The following is a 25,087-nucleotide window of genomic DNA, read 5'->3' on the forward strand; positions in this document are numbered from 1 at the left end:
TAGTATGAGGTTTAAATTATTGTTCATAATTTAAAAAAGGAGTCCAAGCACAGTGCGTGGTGTTATTATATGATATGCACAGGTGTTTGGAGCTAGTTCCAACTTCATACCTTTTTTTTAATTAAAAACTTCTACTTTTGTTTTTATGTAATTTGGTGGAATGAATGTAAAGCTGTATATGATGCTGGTTTTCCTAGATACTTTCAAGTCTACTGCCTCTCATGAATAATAGTATATGGGTTGCTATAATTAGCTGGCTCTCACTTTATATATGGGGTACTTAGGACTCCAGTAGCCTATAACATTTTTGTAGTTGAAATACAATACCAGCGTCCACTGACTTGTGCTGTTTATAAGTTGTTCATAACTGAATGATGCTTCATATCATTGCTAGAGCATCGAGACTAATTCTGACCATAGTGCATTACAATATGGGTTTGTATGGCACTATGGGTGCAGTTTCAACAGATTGTATCTGCCAATGTTACTTTTCCAAAGTTGCATGGTGTATCAACACATAAGGAATCATGAGGAGCCAGGGGTTCTGGAATGTTTTCGTCCTTTCTGTGGTTTTGTCTTTTCATCTCATTTAAACTGTTTATAAGTAACTCATGAGTCATAAATAAGTCATGTGTTATTTTACCACAGCTTGTAGTAAGTACTTATAAAATAGTTAACCTATGCATATTAAAAGGGTCCTTCCATCATTTTTTATTTTCAAAATGTATGTTTATAATGGCAACGTTGAGCTGAATTACTTCCTCTTATGAAGTTATAACTGACTCAGCTTGACGTTTAAGCTTTACCTAAGCAGCCACAGTAACATTGCCACAAGCTTCTAATCATTTCCCTTTGTCCTTTTTGTGTTACAGTGGTTTGCTATACTCTAGTATGAGTTTTTTTTACATGAAGTAGTGGTCATTTCGTCATTCATTCATACAATATATATCCAAGAAAATTTATAGGAGGGTATATTTTTATTTAGCAATTATCAATGAAATATATTTAATTGGAAGCAACAATCTGATCCATCCAGGATCTAAGAGTTGAGACACGAGCATATACTCCAGGAGATGATGGAGAGCAAGTAGAACTTCCCCAGGACACAATGCCAGCCAACACCCAAGCTCCATTTCTTGCGCACACAAGTGGTCCACCAGAGTCACCCTTATAAAAGATACACAATTTAAAAGATGGTCCATAAGAGTAAGCATGCTATAAAAACTAAATGTAGTAAATTCAATTTAATGAGCAATGTCCTCTATATAATATGCACCAGCCTATTTATATTAGTTACTTCTCTATCCTCAGCAACAGATGTAGGTGTATCCAGAGTCAAAAGAGCATAAGGAAAAAAAATAATAACTATCCCCAAAAATCCCCATGTTTTTACCCACAATGCCCAATTCATACCACCTAGTACTGTCAGACATAACTATTTGTGCCTCAGGTATGGAGCACAAAGAGTTACTGCTTACACTGTATAGTTTCCAGGCAGAACTTGCTTCTGCCATGCAAGGGGTATTTGGGTGGTCTATGTGCCATGCTCAAGGCAGGCATTAAATAAAAGGCACCATTTTCTAACTGAGTGCAACAGCCAAGGCAATATTACTGTTGCGTACTCTTATTTCTGGCCTTGATGAGCACTGTAATACTAAGTGGATCCTATGGTGTTTTCTCATTTTATAGTGGTGTTCTCATGTATATATTTTTTGCATTTGTTTTTAGTTCTATCTAATATATATATTTTCTTAAATATGCATACCATGCAGGAGGAGGCACCAGATGCTCCAGCACAAATCATGGTGCTATGAATCTTATTTCCCCAGTACCTCTGACATTCAGTGTTGGAGAGAAGAGGCAGTGTAACTTGCTGAAGCTTGTTTGGAGATAATTTTGCTAAAAGTAAAGAAAAATGAAAAGTTTGACATGTTGCTTTATATAATCACATATCATATCACTTATATTAAGTGTCTGCATGAGGAAAGGGAAACAGCAGCGTTAAAAATTATCTTTTAGAGTGCATGCGTTTTGGGCAGGGCCTTCTTTTTTTTCGAACTTCGTAGGGCAGGGGCACCCGAAGCAGATAGTCTGGCTCTCCTTTGTCTGTGTTTTTCACCCAGGCAGAGGAAAGCAGATCTGTTCTCCTTCTCATAGCTCCATTCATTGGTGTATGAGCATATATCAGTGTGAGAATGCATACTTTCTGTGCCAATAATCACTCCTTGTAGCTCCACACAGCCCAACACCATGTCTGTAAATGGTGCTATGGGAATGAGTGCACAACAGTGGATCCGCTTACCTCTATCGGGGTGAAAAATGCAGGCAGAGGAAAGAGGATTATCCACTTATCACTATAATTGATTTTAATCAAACAGAAGTCATCATAAGAAATGCTTAGCAGTATTATTTGCAGTATTATTATTTCCTGCCTACTTTGTAAATAACATTGTATATAAGGGTGACAGTATATATAGTTATGTACCTGCAACATCATCCATAAAGTGATGCACTCGGTTTATTCCTGTATAAATCACGCTGGTTAGTACCAAATTGTCTCCCTAATTACTTAACTTTTGAAACCTAGGTCCAAATGAAGAATTTTGAAACCTAACTACATAAAGCTACTACATCAAATATCATCATAGTTAGAGATATCCAATTCTGAGGAGCAGTCTGTACTGCTATCTATCCTATTGCACTGCATTTTCCAAAGAGCCTAGTACATAAAAGCAGGCTAGCACAGTTCACTAATAAAACATATATTAACTAAATGTAATATTTTATATATAAGAGAAATGTAAAGCATTACAGAGCACATCTTACAGTATGCATCAACATATCCCCATCCTGTTGTGATACATCTTTCAGGAGAATTAAAGACTTCACTGGAGGTAGGGATACAGACAGGAGCGACACGGCTGTTGAAAGAGGCAGTACTGGACAGTTTCAACAAAGTAATGTCATTGATCATAGTATTGGTGTTGTAATTTGGATGTTTGAAAACCTAGTGCAATAGAAAGATTTGTTAGAATTCTGAATACATTCACATCTAGAAAACTCCATTAATAATTAAACACACTACACTTTGATACTACACTTTTAAACTAATGCAAGCATTGGATTCCCAACACAAAAATTCCTTATGTTGCTAATTGAACCAGGACCCTGCAATGTGATGGGCCAGACATATCTGTACTTAGGTCTTTTTTAGCCTGTAGCAGAGACGAAGCCCCCCAAACACACAACAGTGAAATCACACACTCCTTCATGAATTGTATAATCTGTAAAGACTAGGGTTTTTTTTTACTACAACAGAAAGTGAATGCTGTAATTCATTTAGAAGTTATAACTTTAAAGGGATTCTGTCATGATTTCTATGGAGTGATTTTTAAATGACACTGTTTAAATAGCAAATAATTCACTCTACCATTTAAAATGGTATTCTTAAACCAACTAATGTATGTTTTTTGTATGTGCCTGAGTCTGAGCTTTCAGAAAGAGCCAGCACTACACATTAGAACTGCTTTCAGGTAACTTATTGTTTCTCCTACTCCCATGTAACTGGAGGAGTCCCAAGCCAGACTCAGATTTCTTACTATTGAGTGCTATTCTGATATCTACTGGAAGCTGCTATCTTGCTTGCTACCTTTCCATTGTTCTGCTGATTAGCTGCTGGGAGGGGGGTGACATATAAAGTGACTGAACTTTATCAGAGCACAGGTCACATGGCTGTGGCACCCTGGGAAATGAAGACTATGGCTAGCCCTATGTGAAATTTCACAATTAAATACAAAAAATCTGTTTGCAATTTAAAAAAATCAGATTTCAATGCAGGATTCTGCTGGGGAAGCTCTATTAACTGTTGCTTTTGGAAAAAATGTTTTCCCAAGACAGTATTCCTTTAATAGATAGATGAATTAAAATATTTAAGTGAGATAAGCATGTTAAGGGTTACATTGTACATTGTTTCATTGCTCAGTCATGAATGGAGTGCATGATTCTGCATACATTAAAATTAAAAATTAAGTACCCCTGCTGTAAAATCTAAGGATATTATAAGTCCTGTATAAAAATTAAGTACCCCTGCTGTAAAATCTAAGGATATTATAAGTCCTGTATAAAAGCACTCACTCTGGCCTAATGCTTTTATATGGTCACAGAACTCCTTGGTGAATTATAATATCCACAAATTTTATCATAGGAAATACATTATTAACTGTATTAAAATATTTTCTGACCATCATGGACTTGCTAGCTTTGCTCCTATCAAGTGTAAGATACTGTTTTATCATTTCAGTTATATCTGTAAACCCATTATACAGTATACAGAACTGGTGGAAAGAAGGAAAAAATTAGTGGTGCCAACATTTTAGCCCCCCCAGTGATTGTAATCACTAACCTGATACACCAGGCCTGTACAGAGAATGGGAAATCAGTAAAAGAAAAAAAAAAGAATTGCTTAAACAGGACTCTGTGGATAATGTTATTCTGGATAATTGATATATATATTATAAATATAAATAAATAAATATATATATATACATATATATATATATATATTGTATATGCAAGGATATCGGAACCTGTTTGTTCTATTGCAGGGTGCTGTACTATTACCTAAAACAAGTATATATATATATATATATATATATATATATATGTGTGTTTGTGTGAGAGTTTAATGGGCTTAGACATATTGTAAATAGGTGATTTAGAAGTTATCAGCAGTTTTTCCAGTGCCACCACTTAGAGAGATTTCACTCCTGCTGAAAAAACACAATACATTTATGCTCCATGATGTTTATATACTTATCATACCCTGGAAATAGACATGGTTTGAATTGGCTCAGCTGATGAAGAACGATCATATTCACCCAGGATAACACGATGGGAGGTTCTATGTTAGGAGATGAGTAATAGATACAGTATTTAAAATGTAATTGCATTCTATTAGGCTTATTACTCAATGGCCATAAAGACCACAATGTAAAAACAAACTCAGGTTCAATCAAAATGAAATTCATGACTTCAGGAGAGACCACTTAATTAGCATCACAATTAAAATAAATAAGCATGACTGATTCATGATATGTCAAAACATAGAAGGAAATTGTCATATGCTTTAACGACAGTGTGGCGCTTTTCTGGGAAATTCAGGGTAATAGTTATCACTATTTGGATGTGATGTACCATTAGGGACAACCTAAATAGTCTTTTTTTGTGGAACCAGAGCATTCTAGTGCATTTGTAATTGTAATTGAGCCCTATAATGTTACGTTAGTTGACTTATTTCAGAGAATATAAAAGCAGTGAGATTTTAATTCAAGATCAAAGTTACATTTTAAAAAAAAAGCAAAAAGACAAGAAGGGTAAACAAGCTGAGAAATAGATTAAAGAAGAACTATTGCTTTCTGAAAACCACAGGTCCTGGACAATTCATTATGTTTTTCAGTGTAGTCAGTGCAGAACTACCCAGAGATTCTCTGTATTTTAATTGCCACTACATATACAGTATATTTAAATATTCTGATTCAAATTGTTAGGTTTTAGGTTAGGTTTAGGTGTAGTTTTTATAAAATTGCCTATACAATTACTACTTGTTTTATTGTCCTATTCATTTGGATAGTGGTCTTATTTTAACTGTGTAACAGATTTTTATTCCGCAGCTTCTGGGGGTGCCTTGGGTGCTGTAACCTAGAAAATGTTACTAACACTTCTGTGATCTTAGAGCAGCTGTTCCAGGAGAAAATGTAATTGGGAGTGAAGAAGCTGATTTTGCATGCATGTCGCATTAATCCTATCACCACAAACCAAATTCGGCTAGCCTTTCTTTAGAAATCCAACTTCCATCATAAGCCTACCTCTCCATGGCAGAGAGCCTCCAGCTTTTTCTATTTTCTCCTTCATTTTACCATTTTAAATGAATTGGTTACAGTGTTGTAAATATTACATATAAACATGGCTGATAAGTCAAGAAATGACCCTACATTCTCTTGGGAGGTACTAAAAATGTATGCTTTCTATCAATTTATTTAGCATATGAATTTCTCAACTTACGTGACACCACAATGAGCAGCAGTTACAACCCATAAATTATTCACCAAGGAGCCGCCGCAGAAATGGAATCCAGTTCTGTCCTGTAAATATGAGAAAAATTTCAAATGATCAGTGTGTTGCTTTTTTTTTTTTGGATATTGTTCAAGAAATTACCATGGCTCTGCATTTTGATACTCCCTAAAAATGTCTAATTTAACAGTTAACACATACTCTTTTCTAGACAAAAATATTGGGGGTCCTTTATAAAGTTAGCAAAGTGCTTATTTTTTTCGCAAATGGTTATTTGTGCATATTTTCCCCTACACATTTTGCACTGCTGTGCCCCTCTTTCCTTTTTTTTTTTGCGAATCACAGTGAAATGCAAATTGCACACAAAAATTCGTAAATGAGGTTGAGCATGCCCTCTGTGCCTGTTTATTATGTGCAAATACAGTGCTGATTGTTTCTTTGAATATACATTCGCAATTTGCAAAATCAACTTAGCGAATATTTTATCCAACACTAAAATTGTAGCGTAACTCAGACGCAAAGTGTTGCGCATAAATATTCGCTATTTGCGAATATGCCATATTTAAAAAGCTTTAAAAACTTTAAAACTTTAAACATTTTGCAATTCGGTTTGCACATTAAATGCACCAGTCTTGTCCAGACAGTGCAAATATGTTCACTGTGCGAATAATTCTGCACTGTGCGAATTTTATAAATGACCCCCACTGTTGTCTAATTTCATCGAACTGGAAAAAATAATAATGCAGTTAATGCTCTCTATTTTATGTTGACATGTTTCCTACATATGACGTTTGCTTAATAATCAACTTATTAACTTATTAATTTATATTAAAAATGTAACAGTGATATTAAAATGTGATTGATACATAAGCACAAAACCATCAGAATAAAGAAGCAAGTAAAATACAAAATTTGACTAAAGTCTAAGGAAGTACATTATACATTATTTGTTTCTTCTAATTTCTTAAGAAAAGCAGTTCAAATATTTAGATAAACATTAGATTTAATAAATTAAACATTAATATTAGAAAATGTAATTGATGTGTAATAATAGATATTACTGCTCTGACTGTACCTGTAGAGACACTTGCCATGGCCAGGACCCAGAGACTGCATTCTCACCATTCACAATTCTGGCATATCCAGAAATAATGGGCTTGATGGCAGGGACACCGCAGCCTTACAAGTAGAAAAGAATTTGTGTGAATAAAAAACTTAGCAGAAACAGTTATACAAAAGTCATGTTTGTGGACCTACCATAAGTACTTCCAATAAGGACAATGCAGGAGAGGAGGAAAAGCAGTGCCATTTTAGTTTTCTTCTGAATTAGGCTGAATAAAACTTGCTTCTGTTATTTATATGTTATGATTAGCGCTAAAACCCACACTATTTAATATTTTATTTATTATCACTGCTTTATCTAGAAACCTTGACAAAATACATAAGTTTTTTTGGATGAAATTTTATTAGCTAGAAATTAGATAAAAATTGGCTTTAAAAGAAAACAGGTGTATACTTGTCCAAAAACCTTTTTAGGTGACACAACGATTAATGAAACCTTGAAAAATGTTAATAATTTAGATTGCTAGTGTTTGTCAATGGAAAAATACAAATCAGAATATAGCCTTGCCAGGATCTTAGTTATATAATTGCTGTAGGTAAACTTTTGGTAGTTATGTTATCTTTAATACAAGAAACCATTGTTTAAAAAATCTGCTTTTTTTATCTTTATTTAGCACTTGGGGATCCCTTATCCGGAAACCCATTATCCAGAAAGTTCCAAATTACGGAAAGGCCATCTCCCATAAGCTCAATTATAAGCAAATAATTCTAATTTTGAAAAATGATTTCCTTTTTCTTTGTAATAATAAATCAGTACCTTGTACTTGATCCCAACTAAGATATAATTAATCCTTATTGGAGGCAAACCCATCCTATTGGGTTCATTCAATATTTAAATTATTTTTAGCAGACTTAAGTTACGGAGATCCAAATTACAGAAAGATCCCTTATCCGGAAAACCCCAGGTCCCGAGCATTCTGGATAAGAGGTCCCATACCTGTATAATGTTTAGATTTTTACTTTGACAAAATGTTAGTCTCCCAAATAAATGCACATTTGAAATCTTAAAAGCCCTGTGCGTGCAGATTTTCTTTGCAACGAGCCTGGGTGCATACTCATGGACTGCGCCCAGGTTCTGTTTGTCCTTCTACACATAGACTGTAGAATAGAAATTGTAACTTTTGCAACTAAAACATCTGCCTTTTTGCAGGTTTTCAAAAAGTAGTCTACACTTCAAGTGTAAAACCTAAAAGGCACGCAGATGTTTAGAACTGTTGGTACTATTATTATTTGCATATTCTACAGCAAAATGCATAGGGTTACATATGCATACAAAGGCCACCTGCATTGTATTCTGGTTTCAGAACTGCAAATGTACTGTTTACTTTTAATCTGTATTTTAATGGGTCTTTTTTTACTGTGTATTTCTCTTTATAATAAAATTTATAATCTGCATATTCTTAAAGAGGACCTGTCACCCAGACATAAAAAGCTGTATAATAAAAGTCCTTTTCAAATTAAAGATGAAACCCAAATTCATTTTTATATTAACACATCCAAACCCATTATAAAGGCATTTAAAAATCCCAGCTGTCAATCATATATTGCTTGCCCTGCCTGCCTTAGGCATAGTGGTGGGGCAGACAATATCTTTAGCTTTCCGTTCAGCACTACCTAGATGTCACTGCACATCTCACTTTCCCCCTCCCTCACCATCTAATTGTGTAGCCAGTGCATGGGCATCTGGTCCCCCATTCTGGCACATACACAAGATTTTGGCATGATACAAAGTTTGCCTTCATAACCGTGTCTACAAAATGGCAGCTGCCTGCCTGCTTGATTTGAGTGAGGAATTCCAAGACGGAAGGAAAAAAAATTATATTATTTATATAGAGTAAGTGAAGTTTATTTTGCTCAACTAACAATATAGAAAATAATTTGGAGTTATTTCTACTGAAACCAGAAATTAAACCTTTACATCTATCATAAAATTGTCTTTACATGCTGTTTATAATTTTTCCTCAAACACTCTCTGATGTATCAGAGATAATATTTTGTACTTTTCAAATAAGAGGTCCAAGGCACTGGTAACTTTTTTGCCAGTGACATAGGTTTTATATCAGTGGCAGTTAATAGTTTCATGCAAATGTGGAATATGGAGACAGGCAATGTTTCTTCTATTATTATGAATGTATATTTTTATCCTTACTTTGTACAAATGTTAGTACATTCTCTTAGACATATACTGTAGCTATAGATTCTGCTTCTATATGTTTCTTATTGTGTTTGTCCACCAGATGGTAGTGCTGTAAAGGTGCTTCCTTATTTTTGCCGCCTATAGCACAGATTCTATACATATTGTAATCATTGTGGTCTTTGTGCAGCATTTTTGAAGGAACCAATACAGAATAGAAGGTTAGCATTTAGAGGGCAAAGAAAAGTTAAAATAACTGTGGTTGTGCCCCAATAAGTGACTGTAATAGTTGACATGTTACCCCAGGCCGGTGTAATGGTTTGAACTCATTTCCAAAAGAGTGCACCATCACTATCTTCTCCCCTGCTTTTAGGTATACCCTGTGCTGACCTGGGCAGGATTGTCACAGTACAAACCATCTTTGACTGTAATTCACTAAAAAATTACCAGCACCAGAAACGCAGATTCTTGGATATCTTATTTCAGTCACTCTTTACTGGTTCTCTTCAGTCACACTTTACTGCTGCACTGCAAGTTTAAGTGATTTTACTCCCCCTCCCTTTTCCCCCCCAGCAGCCAATCAGCAGAAAAATGAAAAGGTAGCAAAATAGCAGTTACCTGACACCTGTGATAGATATCAGAATAGCACTCAATAATAAGAAATCCAAGTCCGCCTTGGGGCTCCTCCAGTTATATAGGAGTAGGAGAAACAATAGTTAAATCATTAAAGCAGTTCTAATGTGTAGTACTGGTTCTTTCTAAAAGCTCAGACTGAGGCACAATACACTGAGATGGCGCCTACAAACCAATACTACAACTAAAAAAAAATATATTTGTTGGTTCAAAATATTTTTTTTCAATGGTAGAGTGGATTAGTTGCAATGTTAACCATAGGCACCATAGGACAGGCAGAGTATGGCACACACAGGCGGCATAGGGCAGGCAGATTTTGGCACACACAGGCAGTGTAGACATTGTGTATTACATTTTAACAAATTAGAAAAAAACCTGATGCTGATGTTGGCTTAAACACTGTAATAAATATGTCCCTTAGTATCTACATTGTCTTACAAATTATTCTTATTATAAAGTTTGATGTAATAGGAAAAGGGATGTCCTAGTGGGTATTCTATATGTTCCATGTCCCTTCCCTTTTTAGTTTTATTTTGAATACTGCCCAGGACCCAAGAAATCATAATCTACAGTAATGAGACATTCTGCAGTAAACTGCCATGTCTCATTTCCTCAATGATATTCTTGTGAATGTTGTCCAGAACCCAACAGATCATAATTTGTACAGTGACCCATTCTTCAGTAAACAAACTGTCACATGGGTGGTATGGGGTGCGGTTTCTCCAAAGCACATTTTGTCTACAAAAATACATTCTATATACAAAAAACAATCCACAGTACACAGAATTAAGAAATATACAAAATATATATTTATAGTGAGGAATGAGAACAAAAATCAATTTTTATATTAATGTTTTTTGGATGGATGGATGGATGCAGGCTGCAATAGAGCCCACTCTTTTTTAACTCTTACCACCAAATCTTTCAGATGAAACATTTTTAAACAGAATCAAGTAAGATTACAGCCTTCGTCTGACTGAAGTATTAAAATACTAAAACCAGATGTGTTTGTAGGCAACTTCCCTCTACACATTTTGCCACACTCCAGATGCTGAACTACAACTATTTTTCAATCTTTTATATTAAGAGATAAGGGAAAAGGTGCTATATAACTCCTTAATCGGTCCAGATGACCTTGCCACATTTAGGGGTACATTTGCTAAAACTCTTAACATTTCCCATTCTTTTTAATTTTAAAATTTTATTAAACTTAAGTCCACAAATGTCTTACAATTACTAAAAAGTCTGAACTAAAAAAGTCTACATCAGAAAAGTCACAAAGATCCTGGATTTGGGAAAATAAACAGTGTTTATCTTACTTGTTCCTGTGCTAACGTTTCTATTAAACCATAAGAGTTTTGCGTTGCTTTGTCTTTATTTAATTCTAAGGATAATATACTGAATCAACATATTTTGGCTACACAATAATGAAAAAATAACCTTTAGTTAAACTATTGATTCTAAAGCATGTTTTTGTATGTCCATGGCTTAGGTGAGGAATGACTCCTACCATTCATGCTGGAGTGTTGATGACACCAGTAAATCTACTAGCAGCGTGTTTTACCTTTTACCATAGGACTGGGTTTTGCAAAGTTTAGACTTTTGTTTAGTCTGACTTGCATCAACTTAACTAAATTAATTAACTAAAACCCAGATAGTTATGGGTAAGCAATTTTCAGAATATACTTGGCTTAACATCAGTCACTGGTTTAGATATACATATGCTGGACTGCCCTTTTTTATTGACATGGATGTGCCAGCAAGACTATGTTAAAACATTATTTTTACTAACCATTTAGGGATGAGATTATCCCTCTACCTTATGTCCCATTAGCATAGGGGTGCCCAACCTTTTATACCCCATGAGCCACATTTAAATGGAAAAAGTGATGGGGTGTAACACTAGCATGAAAAAGCTATGTTGCATTTTTAATTGGATATTTTGATATATGTGGACTGACAGCCTACTAAAGGCTCTGTTTGGCATTACACTTAGCCAAAACACCTGCTTTGAGGCCACATGTTACTCACAAGCTATTAGTTGGGGATTACTGCATTAGCATGTAGAAGAAGTATAAAAAATACAAATACTTGTTATATAAAATTAAATAACATGAGTTTGTTTATTTCATTTTTTTAATGTGTCAGTAAGGATGCATGTATTTAGTTGGCAGCAATTGTCTGATCCATCCAGGATCTAAGAGTTGAGACACGAGCATATACTCCAGGAGATGATGGAGAGCAAGTAGAACTTCCCCAGGACACAATACCAGCCAACACCCAAGCTCCATTTCTTTGGCACACAAGTGGTCCACCAGAGTCACCCTGAAAAATTTTAGAGCAAAAATATATATTATTTGGGAATACATGGCTATGCTGCATATTAGGTAAATCATATGACTAATGCTAATTTGTACTGGTTCTAGAGTAACATGAAATTAATAATTTAGATCATAAAGTAGCATCAGTATAATTCTGTAAAATGTCTATTTTACCTATAGATTCTGAAGATAATAAATCCATGTATTCCTTTTTTTTATTATTTTCACTTTGATTTATATTATTTCCATGAAACATCTCAACATGCATCTGTAGCCTTTATTTCTTATAAACTACTAAGTAGCTTTTGTGTAATATATTTATATATATATATATATATATATATACGAATTGGGAAAAGAAGCCGCACTCACAGGACTTAAGTACAAAAATAAAAAACTTTTAATGGTAAATCAGTGAACTAGTAGTTCACTGATTTACCATTAAAAGTTTTTTATTTTTGTACTTAAGTCCTGTGAACGCGGCTTCTTTTCCCAATTCGTGTTCATTCTAATTTTGAGGATTGCACCCAGGCCAAGCTGTGGATTATACGTGAGTGCCAGTATTTCATTTTGTTTTTATATATATATATATATATATATATATATATATATATATATATATATATATATATCTTTCAATTGAAATGGTGTCCGCACTCCAAGGCTCAATATTCTGCGGGGTGCATAGCCAAAATTATGTATATATAGAAAATAATCATCTGTGGCCAGCACACCCTTCAATGTTTTATCAAAAATTCATTGAAAATATATTGTTAAAACAAATAAATGGGAAGTGCTATAAAACATACCATGCAGGAAGAGGCGCCAGAAGCACCAGCACAGACCATTGTGTTTAGGATCTTGCTTCCCCAGTATCTCTGGCATTCAGTGTTGCTAAGAAGAGGCAGAGCAACCTGCTGCAACTTGTTTGGAGTTAGCCTAGCTGAAAGACAAAATATGAATAATTATGAATAACAGCTTCTCGAGGAAAAGGGGAAATTGGACAAAAGACAAGGGGTTGAATTTAATAGAATGCTCCCAGATTACTCTGGTACATTATAACCCTTTTTAAAAGTCAGAAAAAAAGTCAGAAGTGCCAACACAACAGTTCCCCACTTTCATATGTCTAAAAAACTGTTAGCCTCTTTTACTAAGGCCTTTCAGAGGAACACAGAAATATGAAGAGAGATAGATTTTCTATATCTTACAGGCAGCATCAACGTAGCCCCATCCAGTTGTAACACATCTCTCGCCACCATTGAAGGCATCGCTAGAACTAGCAACGCAAACAGGAGCCACAATGTTGCTGAAGGAAGCAGGGCTGGAGAGTTTCAAAAGTGTGATATCATTGGCAATGGTAAAAGAGTTGTAATTGGGGTGTCTGAAAACCTTTAAGAAAAATCAATATATTAGAATCAATAGTTACTAAATTATTAAATGTTTAGGGATTGGCTAGAAGTCATGTTAGTTTAGGTTCAATTACTACTATTTTTTACAGGTGCAGTTTGCGTTAAGTTATTTGTATTTTTGTTGTGTAGCTGACAGACTTGGAATTTCAACAGTTTAATTACTTTAGTAACCAAGTAACAGAATGGATACAGGCAGTGTGAGACTGGGGTACCGGAGCCCACTGGGTAACCAAGTTTAGAGCCGCACCACCCAGCCAGCGCTGCATTGGAATCCCACACCCAAGTATGCCCCTTGCTGCTCCACACTTCCAAAGCTCCATGCACCGCACAGCTTAAGTAGCTGTGGAGCAGCAAGGGATAGGTCACCTTAAAATTAACTTTTAATATGATGTAGACATTGATATTCTGAGACAATTTGCAATTGTTCTTCATTTTTTACTTTTTATGGTTTTTCAATTATTTAGTTTTTGTTCAGCAGCTCTCCATATGATATTTCAACTGCAAAAGAGAAAGGCAAATAATTCAAAAACTATAAAAAATGAAAACCAATTGCAACTTAATAATAACTTAAAAGTGAACCACCCTCTTTAATCCCCAACATCAATGAAGGCTCAGCTCCGGTGAAAAATTAAAAATGGCGGTGTGTTCCACAGTGGAATGCAGGGCCATCTTTAAGTTTCTTTACATTTATCCGAAGCTGCCTGGCTTGTAAGCCCAAAAGGAAGGGGGCCCATGGGGATTCTTCTCAGTGTCCTGGTGGGTCAGTCCAACCCTGAATACAGGGCCTGAATAAAAATATAAGCAACTGAACATAAGAATAAAGTTGAAGCCTCACAATTTTTGCTTAACAGTTGCTAACCGGCTAATAAATTGAAAATTTAAAACTTGTATAAAATAGAAGACCAAACTGAAAGTTGCTTAGAATAGATTCATCTATAACAAACTAATGTTTGAATCAGTATTTATAAAGTGCTGCATTATAGTTGTTTATTGTTATAGGCTTTATAGAATTTTTAGTATTGCTCTTTTTGTGCTATCTGTTTTAATCATATTTACAATATGGTTATTCAATGGTTATTCCATATTATTGAATTTTTGGGGGGGTTTTTTGCCACTGTGTAAATAGTAGATATGCCAGAGGCAACAAAGAGATTGGATTGCTTTCTTCTGTTTAATCCCTCATCTTCCCATTACAGCAGTGTTTATAAATGTGTATTTTACCCCAGACTAAAACCTATAATTATTCCATTAATTTTCAGGTCAGAAAGTTCTGGTGGAGAAGCATATCTAGCATGCAAGTGGAATAAAAGGTGGCATAAAAATAAAAGCAGTGTTTTAACTGCTAAAGCTTGCCTTGGCAATTGTCTTGGTCTGGATAGGCTCAGCTGGAGAAGAACGATCATATTCACCAAGAATAACTCGATGGGCGGTTCTGAAGGGTTGAACAGATGTAAAATCTCTTTTTAATCAAAATTAAAACTTATGAATATGGATGCTTCAAATAAGCAAATGACATAGTGTAAATAGTTACATAATTACATAGTTGCATAGGGTTGAAAAAAGACCAGAGTCCATCAAGTTCAACCCATCCAAGTAAACCCAGCACACACAACCCACACCTACCAATCTATACACTCACATACATAAACTATATATACAACCACTAATACTAACTGTAGATATTAGTATCACAATAGCCTTGGATATTCTGATTGTTCAAGAACTCATCCAGGCCCCTCTTAAAAACCACCTACGCTGCTTCAAATGGAAGCTCCGTTCCTCTAATCTAAAGGGGTGACCTCTGGTGCGTTGATTGTTTTTATGGGAAAAAAGAACATCCCCCATCTGCCTATAATCCCCTCTAATGTACTTGTACAGAGTAATCATGTCCCCTCGCAAGCGCCTCTTTTCCAGAGAAAACAACCCCAACCTCAACAGTCTAACCTCATAGTTTAAATCTTCGATCCCCTTAACCAGTTTAGTTGCACGTCTCTGCACTCTCTCCAGCTCATTAATATCCTTCTTAAGGACTGGAGCCCAAAACTGCACTGCATACTCAAGGTGAGGCCTTACCAGGGACCTATAAAGAGGCAAAATTATGTTCTCATCCCTTGAGTCAATGCCCTTTTTTATACAAGACAGCACTTTATTTGCTGTAGTAGCCACAGAATGACACTGCCTGGAATTAGACAACTTGTTATCAACAAAAACCCCTAGATCCTTCTCCATTAAGGAAACCCCCAACACACTTCCATTCAATAGATAGTTTGCGTTTATATTATTTCTACCAAAATGCATAACTTTGCACTTGTCAACATTGAACCTCATTTTCCAGTTTGCTGCCCAGTTTTCCAATTTTGTCAAATCGCTCTGCAAAGCGGCAGCATCCTGCATGGAACTTATAGTTTTGCACAATTTAGTGTCATCAGCAAAAATAAAAACAGTACTGTCTATGCCCACCTCCAGGTCATTAATAAACAAGTTAAAAAGCAAAGGACCAAGGACTGACCCCTGCGGTACTCCACTAACCACACTGGTCCAATTAGAAATGTACTGGTTACTTTTGTAACCCTTTAACCTTGGTAAACAAGGAAAAATGGAAAACAAAGCAGGCAGAAAAAAGGGAGAACATGAAATTAACATACAGGGAGGCAAATCACCCCACAAGCTAGACAGGAAAAATAGAGGTGGCATATTTGTTGGAGGCATGTGGCTGCATAAGATGGGCGCATTATAATAAGTACTGACTAGAACCTTTTACTAGGGCCCTACTTGCCGCAATATGTTGTCCGTCTTTTTTAAAGGAGATTTACCCCCTCTGTTAGGTTCCATACAGAGTCCACATACCCCCGTCCTATTTGCACCACTCACTGTGGATAAAAATGTGCAAGTTTAGTGCCTTCTGCCTAAGTGCAGAACTGGCCATGTCTAAAAGTATCACTTGGATCCCTGGCAGTGATTGCCAAGAAGAAGCATGCACACTGGAAGTCTTCCTATATTTATGGAAAGCCATGTCGGACATATGGAGCATCATTCACAAAACGATGGCAAAGCTCACTGTTTTTTTCACTTTGCTCCGTGCCTCAAATTGAAGATGTATTTATGTATTAAGAGGTTCAAAGCTTGCTACAGGTCTTGTAAACTACTGAATTTGAGAGAAAATGATTAAGTGTCCTGGTCATTACATTGGCTAATGCCTCAACTAGTACATATTTCTTCTTAGTTCTACATACCCCTTCTTCAGAGTTAATTATTGCTTCATACATAATTGATTTTATTGAGAGTTAAGATTTACTTACGTGACACCACAATGTGCAGCAGTGACAACCCAGAAGTCACTAATCACAGAGCCACCACAGAAGTGGAAACCGGTGCTGTCCTGAATAAATGTAACAAAATTCACTATTTGTACTTTGTTTCATTGTTAAATTATGGAAGAAATTATTTGGCCCCATTAAGCGATTTTAAAACTGCTTTATATGTGTTTGGTTTGTTATTTTATATAGTTTTTTTTTATTTTCTTCTGGTAGAGCTATATCCTATAGAGGAGTTTGTGGATTTAAAGGGAAGCTGGACTTATGTGAACGTATGTGAGTTTCATAATCTTCAACAGACATATATTTTTTTTATAAAGTCTGTTCCATTACTGTGGCAATTAAGATATGTCAAGATATAATTAAAAATGTGACATTTTAAGGATTTTACATGTATGAAGTAGTCGTAGGAGTCATTTTACATCAAAGTGATATATAATAAATAAAGTTTAAAAAATGTTGGAAAAAGACTGATAAGTACTTGTTTAGAAACTCTGAGTTTATTGATTGACAATTATATGCTGTATACTATGCCAGTGCTAATGATTATGCCATTATTAATTAGTGGTAATAAGTTCAGTGGTTCCCTTTTTGAATGTTTTTTTAATCTAGTATGGGCAACCAATATGTTTTCATTTTAATAGATAAACATACAGGGGTCATATATAAACACTAAACAAATTTTCTTTTGGGCTGTAACCCATGGCAACCAATCAAATATGTATTTTCATCTTTTATTTCAGTTTTAACTGCAGCTGGCTATCGGTTAATGCCCAGGAGCAAATTTGCCCAGTTCTTTTACATGCGGATCCACAGTAAGATGATAAAATGATTATTCCAACTTTCAGTAAGTACCCACAAACTTCTCATAGTTTATGCTACCTACATGCATTTAATAAATTAACTTAAAAAATAAAGGCAACTTTGGTTTTTGAACTTCACTGTTAATAGTCAAAAAGGAAGAGTGCAAACAGAAAGTCTCATTCTTATTTTCAATAGGCAACTTCTTACAGTACCTGCAAAGACACCTGCCATGGCCAGGATCCAGGCACTGCATTTTCACCGTTCACAATCCTAGCATATCCAGAAAGTACAGGACTGATGGCTGGGCTACCACAGCCTTACATGTAAGAAAAACATTGGATGCATCAAAAACTAACCATAAAAACACTTATTTACCCAATGAATTTATAAAACAAAGAAAGATACTAAGAAGCATATATGTTTAAACATACCATAAGTGCTCCCAATGAGGGCAATGCAAGACAAAAGCCAGAGGAATGCCATGGTTCTTTTCTGCTGTGGGGAATATGGGTGGCTGTTAAGGGTATAAATACCCTTAAACCACCAATCAGTTGCTCTGCATTTCATCGCCAACTGATTGACTGACCTTTGGTAACACAGAATATTTAATCAGCTGGAATTTCAGAGGAGATAAAGGGGTTAAAAATAGTTGTTGGTTTGTTCTTACATCAGGAAAAACAACACACCACTTAGCATACAGTAGATCTTATTGAGAAGTTTAATATTTTACTGCCTTATAATATGAATATTGCGAACAAGCAAATATTGGGGTATATTTATCCACGAGTGGAGCCAAAGCTCGCCACAGTCTGCTTGAGTGAAATTCCACCAGTCACCATTAATTTGTATGGTATTTTTAAAGGCATATTTATCAAAAGGTGAATTTTCACTCATTAATAAATACTCTAAAAGTCTCATAAAAATAAATGAATGAAGAGTGGTGGAATTTTACTCTAGTGGACTGTGATGATCTCTAACTTCCCTCTTTGATAAATATACCCCATAGTTTTTTGTATGAAGGGGGAATCGATAAATGAGCACAAAACATCTTATGTGAGTTTATGAAACTAGGTGCCTGGATAATTTCTTTACAGAGAACTAGAAAAGTAAAATGTATAATACTAGTTTTTAACTAAAATATTTATGGTAACAAACTCTGTATAAATTGCAGATTAGTTGAAATTATTGGGCCCCTTAGCAAAGTTTTTTTTCTTCACATTAACACACACGGCTTTTGAAGATGACAGCTTTTGCAAAATTGTATTGTCCATTAATCAGAACCCCAGCTTGACTTTTATTCTCCTGGGATGCCCAAGCAGCACTACTGGGTCTACTGTCTCAATTTTACATGAATGATCACAACCATGAATTCATAAGTAACTAATATATATAAAGTATAATACATTTCTGGTGCTACCTGGGATTATATTTCATTTAACTCAGGGTGCTGACCTGCTGGCAATCAAAGAACCCAGGAACTGTCCACCCAGGTTTAAAAATGCTAAAACTTCTTACATAAGTGCCCACTGCCTCAAATAACTTGTGGTGCTATATAAATGAATGATGATTAATCCTCTTAGATAAACAAACAAGTTTCCTCAACTCCCTACAAGTCCTAACACCTATTAACCTATTGCCAATTAACTATGAAGTATCCACATAATCCTGTTCCTTGCAGGTCCCCTTGTATATGACTTTGTTTACACCTTGCACACAGATGGACATGGTTATTTGATCAATGAGCTGAGTGTTGTATATTTATCAGAGAGCACCACAGATTCATTGTAATCAGCTTGAAAACTAAAATGTTCTGAAAGCTATAGTTATAGTTACATTTGGTTGAAAAAAGACCATCAAGTTCAACCCTTTCAAATAAACCCAGCACACACAAACCTATACTGATTTATACACTCACATACATAAACCATATATACCAACATCAATACTAAGGGGCCCATTTACTTACTCACGAACTGGCCGAATGCGTCCGATTGCGTTTTTTTCGTAATGATCGGTATTTTGCGATTTTTCGGCTAATTGTCGCGACTTTTTCGTTGCCATTCCGAATGTTGCGCAAAATCTGGCGATTTTTTCGTAGCGTTAATACTTGCGCGAAAAGTCGCGACTTTTTCGCAGCTTTCACGCCGAGTACGAAAGATTCGGATTCATTCAAGCTTCAGTATGGTGACTTTTCTTGGGCCAGGTTGGAGCTGCAGGGTGCCATTGAGTCCTATGGGAGGCTTCCAAAATCATGCTAAGTCTGAAAGTTTCGCCCGCCGCTTACGAGCGCTCAATACGAAAAAGTCGCGCCAAGATACGAGCGCATCGTAATGGCTACGAAAAACTCGCGTTTTTTCGCGCAAATCGTATTGGTAACGAAAAAGTCACGTCAATTTCCGCAAAGTCGTAAAGGCGCCGAAAATTCGCGAAAAATACGAAAAAGTCGCAAAATGTTCATTTTCCAATCGGAATTTTCCCAATTCGGATTCGAATTCGTGTCTTAGTAAATGTGCCCCTAACTGTAGATATTAGTATAGCCTTGGATACTATACTTGTTCAATAACTCATCCAGGTCCCTCTTAAAGGCATTAACAGAATCTGCCATCACAACATCACTAGGAAGGGCATTCCCCAACCTCACCGCCCTCACCGTGAAAAACCACTTGCGCTGCTTCTAATGGAATTTCCATTCCTCCAATCTATAGGGGTGGCCACTGGTGCGCTGGTCGTTTTTATGGGAAAAAGGAACATCCCCTTTCTGCCTATAATCCCATCTAATGTACTCTAATCATGTCCCCTCACAAGCGCCTTTTTTTCCAGAGAAAACAACCCCAACCGTGACAGTCTAACCTCATACTTCAAATCTTTCATCCCCTTTACCAGTTTAGTTGCATGTCTCAGTTCTCTCTCTGGTTCATTCATATCCTTCTTAAAGGAGAAAGAAAGGTAAAAAATAAACTTTATCAGAAAGGTCTATGTAAATACAGCCATAAGCACTCACAGAGTTCTCTGTCAAAAGATTTGTTGAGTCTGTTTTCTTCTGCTAGAGACACGCAGCTCTCTCCCCTCTCCTGCTCCCCCCTCCCTCAAGAATGCTAAGAACTCCCTCCCCCCCTTAGGAATGTGGATCTAAGCCAATCAGCAGGAAGCTTCCTCATAGTTTACTAACTGAGCATGTACAGGGGTCTTGCTCATGGTGCAGGAACGAGGCATTATGGAAACTTTCTTTACACAACTCAGCGTTTTTTCTTCCTGTTTGGCTTCTGATCATCTGAACTGGAGAAATATGGGGAGACTTAAGGGCACTATTGAGAGAACTGAAGGTATGCCTGCAGCTTGAGATTAACTCTTTATTAGCCTTTCCTTCTCCTTTAAGGACTGGAGTCCAAAACTGCACCGCATACTCAAGGTGAGGCCTTACCAAAGACCTATAAAGAGGCAAACTTATGTTTTTATCCCTTGAGTCAATGCCCTTTTTTATACAAGACAGAACTTTATTTGCTTTATAAGTCACAGAATGACACTGCCTGGAATTAGACAACTTGTTAGCAACAAAAATCCCCAGATCCCTTTCTCTCGTCCAGTCACAGAGTTGGCTGCTTAGTAACAGTATTGGCCAGTGCGGATTCATTGTTTTAAGTAATTGAAAAAAACTTATAGAATCAGAAAGTCAAAGAACCTAAGGTCTGCAGCTTTGTTGTGAAATATACAAACAGTGATCTAAAGTCAGCACAACAGATCAGAATTATATTTTGCTACAGTATATTGAGATCTATGAGTAGAACATCACTATAGATCTATTAGCAAAACATCACTATGAAAAATACCAAGGCTCTAAGCCTTGTTTAAACATTTATTTGGTAATGTCATGTCTAATTACGATTCTACACTATTCTTAAATTGAAACTACTGATTGATAGATTGTAAGCTCCATGGCCCTGGCAGCCAGCACATCTACCACTGGCAACAGAAGACACATAACTTGTAATCCATTTTCTCTCTACCCCAGAAGTGTGCTGAGCATTGTCCAGACTGCCAAATTACTGCTCAGTGTGCTCCTCTGTAATTATGCAATAATATATGATCTTGAAAATTAAATCACTTTGCAATTGTGATGAGTCCTGTCAGTAGGAATGAACATGGTAGGATAAGATACTGTAAGTCTGAAATACCTTGAGTAATCACAGGATACAGGATGCCAGCAGTTTACATTTTTCTCTGCCCGAACAGTAACTGGCATTTCTCTACTGGCAAAAATACACAAGTGGAGCAAAGACCCAGTTTGCCATGGACCTAAGGCTTTTCTTTTACACTTCAGAAAACATTTCTGGATGGGGTAATCAGGGCAGGTTATTCCACCATATTTATTAGCACCCACCACTTTAATCTAAACACATTTGAAAATCTTGAAGCCAGCGCAATTTACAATATTCTGTATGCGTATTACACAGATATGTATACTGTACTGTCCTCCCACTGTTAAACTCACACTTCCTGATTAAATGGTATCTATTGAATATGTTTAAAATTCACATTAAGGATCAGATGTACTTTACTATGATTTTGAAAGACCAGTTTTTCCACATTTATTAGTTTGACCACAGGCCCGGATTTGTGGAGAGGCCACAAAGGCCCGGGCCTAGGGCGGCAGAAACCCATACGGAGCAATGGGGGGACTTCTCCCTACTGCTCCGTATCCAAGTTTGGCCCACTGCGCATGCGCGCGCAAGGCGCCCCGCGCCCCCCCCCGTTCGCGCATGTGCACACGCACACAAACCCCTCTCCCCCTGTATCGCGCATGCGCACTCGGGGGGGGGGGGGGCGTGTGACCGGGGGTGGCCAATTTGGAAATCCGGCCCTGCTTGACCATTAAAAGTGTTTCTAATACCCCTCAAAATCCTTAATCCTCAGTGCAAATTGCAAGGGGAAGATCATCGATTCAAACAAAGTGTGCTGAAATGCGCCAGTAATTCCAGGGTTCCTACAGCGAGTAGTGTCAATACGCCCACACGCTAATGTAGTTTTAACATTGTGCAACCAAAGTCATACAGACATCACTCAAAACAAAAATGTTAGCCACAAACTGAACCCAATTTGCAAACTTGCACACTTGCAATTACCTTTGATTTGATGTATGAGGTGCAACTGTGGTGGGTGCAGTTCTCCTGATGGCAGCAATGATGCTGGAAATGTGGGGGGAAAAGCAGCATTGCGGGTAAAAAAAACAATTTGCACACTGCACAGTGTTCATAAATGACACTTTATATTTTACTGAGCAGTAAGCATTATTACTGTTTTGAAAATGCTTAGTAACTTCTGAAATATAAACAGGACCCTATCATAGAGTCCTTAGCATTTACTGATGAGGATTCTGACTGTTGACCTGAAAGCTGAAAACTGCGAGTGAGTTTAAATTACTGTTCTACTTTCAGAGCTGCTAGAGTTGTTTGTTACAACTCGTACTTTCTTTAAAACCTGATGAATAACCACACACTCCAGTCTTATTTCCTTCAAACAGTGCAGCTAGTTGCTTATGCCATGGCTGGCTAAGCATGAAAAAGACCTATGAAATAAATATATATATACAGTGGCTTGCAAAAGTATTCGGCCCCCTTGTACTTTTCCACATTTTGTCACATTACAGCCACAAACATGAATCAATTTTATTGGAATTCCACGTGAAAGACCAATACAAAGTGGTGTACACGTGAGAAGTGGAATGAAAATCATACATGATTCCAAACATTTTTTACAAATAAATAACTGCAAAGTGGGGTGTGCGTAATTATTCAGCCCCCTTTGGTCTGAGTGCAGTCAGTTGCCCATAGACATTGCCTGATGAGTGCTAATGACTAAATAGAGTGCACCTGTGTGTAATCTAATGTCAGTACAAAAACAGCGGCTCTGTGATGGCCTCAGAGGTTGTCTAAGAGAATATTGGGAGCAACAACACCATGAAGTCCAAAGAACACACCAGACAGGTCAGGGATAAAGTTATTGAGAAATTTAAAGCAGGCTTAGGCTACAAAAAGATTTCCAAAGCCTTGAACATCCCACGGAGCACTGTTCAAGCAATCATTCAGAAATGGAAGGAGTATGGCACAACTGTAAACCTACCAAGACAAGGCCGTCCACCTAAACTCACAGGCCGAACAAGGAGAGCGCTGATCAGAAATGCAGCCAAGAGGCCCATGGTGACTCTGGACGAGCTGCAGAGATCTACAGCTCAGGTGGGGGAATCTGTCCATAGGACAACTATTAGTCATGCACTGCACAAAGTTGGCCTTTATGGAAGAGTGGCAGAAAGAAAGCCATTGTTAACAGAAAACCATAAGAAGTCCCGTTTGCAGTTTGCCACAAGCCATGTGGGGGACACAGCAAACATGTGGAAGAAGGTGCTCTGGTCAGATGAGACCAAAATGGAACTTTTTGGCCAAAATGCAAAACGCTATGTGAGGCGGAAAACTAACACTGCACATCACTCTGAACACACCATCCCCACTGTCAAATATGGTGGTGGCAGCATCATGCTCTGGGGGTGCTTCTCTTCAGCAGGGACAGGGAAGCTGGTCAGAGTTGATGGGAAGATGGATGGAGCCAAATACAGGGCAATCTTGGAAGAAAACCTCTTGGAGTCTGCAAAAGACTTGAGACTGGGGCGGAGGTTCACCTTCCAGCAGGACAACGACCCTAAACATAAAGCCAGGGCAACAATGGAATGGTTTAAAACAAAACATATTCATGTGTTAGAATGGCCCAGTCAAAGTCCAGATCTAAATCCAATCGAGAATCTGTGGCAAGATCTGAAAACTGCTGTTCACAAACGCTGTCCATCTAATCTGACTGAGCTGGAGCTGTTTTGCAAAGAAGAATGGGCAAGGATTTCAGTCTGTAGATGTGCAAAGCTGGTAGAGACATACCCTAAAAGCCTGGCAGCTGTAATTGCAGCAAAAGGTGCTTCTACAAAGTATTGACTCAGGGGGCTGAATAATTACGCACACCCCACTTTGCACTTATTTATTTGTAAAAAATGTTTGGAATCATGTATGATTTTCGTTCCACTTCTCACGTGTACACCACTTTGTATTGGTCTTTCACGTGGAATTCCAATAAAATTAATTCATGTTTGTGGCTGTAATGTGAAAAAATGTGGAAAAGTTCAAGGGGGCCGAATACTTTTGCAAGCCACTGTATATATATATATATATATACAGTGGAGGAAATAATTATTTGACCCCTCGCTGATTTTGTAAGTTTGTCCAATGACAAAGAAATGAAAAG

The 25,087-nt window shown here is 36.8% G+C and overlaps 2 protein-coding genes across 2 annotated transcripts; both read right to left on the reverse strand.

Annotated features, from left to right (window-relative positions):
- Window positions 1-958: 958 nt before the first annotated feature.
- ctrb2 (chymotrypsinogen B2) lies at window positions 959-7,383 on the reverse strand. The gene is given in 7 exon segments (NM_001011477.1): window positions 959-1,167; window positions 1,766-1,899; window positions 2,827-3,007; window positions 4,822-4,900; window positions 6,061-6,140; window positions 7,145-7,248; window positions 7,327-7,383. Coding segments are annotated over 7 exon segments (792 nt in total). The 5' UTR covers window positions 7,379-7,383; the 3' UTR covers window positions 959-1,005.
- Window positions 7,384-12,076: 4,693 nt separating this feature from the next.
- On the reverse strand, window positions 12,077-18,295 carry ctrl (chymotrypsin-like). Its single transcript, NM_001015686.1, is given in 7 exon segments — window positions 12,077-12,283; window positions 13,089-13,222; window positions 13,488-13,668; window positions 15,042-15,120; window positions 16,988-17,067; window positions 18,019-18,122; window positions 18,238-18,295. Coding segments are annotated over 7 exon segments (792 nt in total). The 5' UTR covers window positions 18,290-18,295; the 3' UTR covers window positions 12,077-12,121.
- Window positions 18,296-25,087: the final 6,792 nt, after the last annotated feature.

Source organism: Xenopus tropicalis, chromosome 4, assembly GCF_000004195.4.
Source record: "Xenopus tropicalis strain Nigerian chromosome 4, UCB_Xtro_10.0, whole genome shotgun sequence".
Taxonomy (NCBI): Eukaryota; Metazoa; Chordata; class Amphibia; order Anura; family Pipidae; genus Xenopus; species Xenopus tropicalis.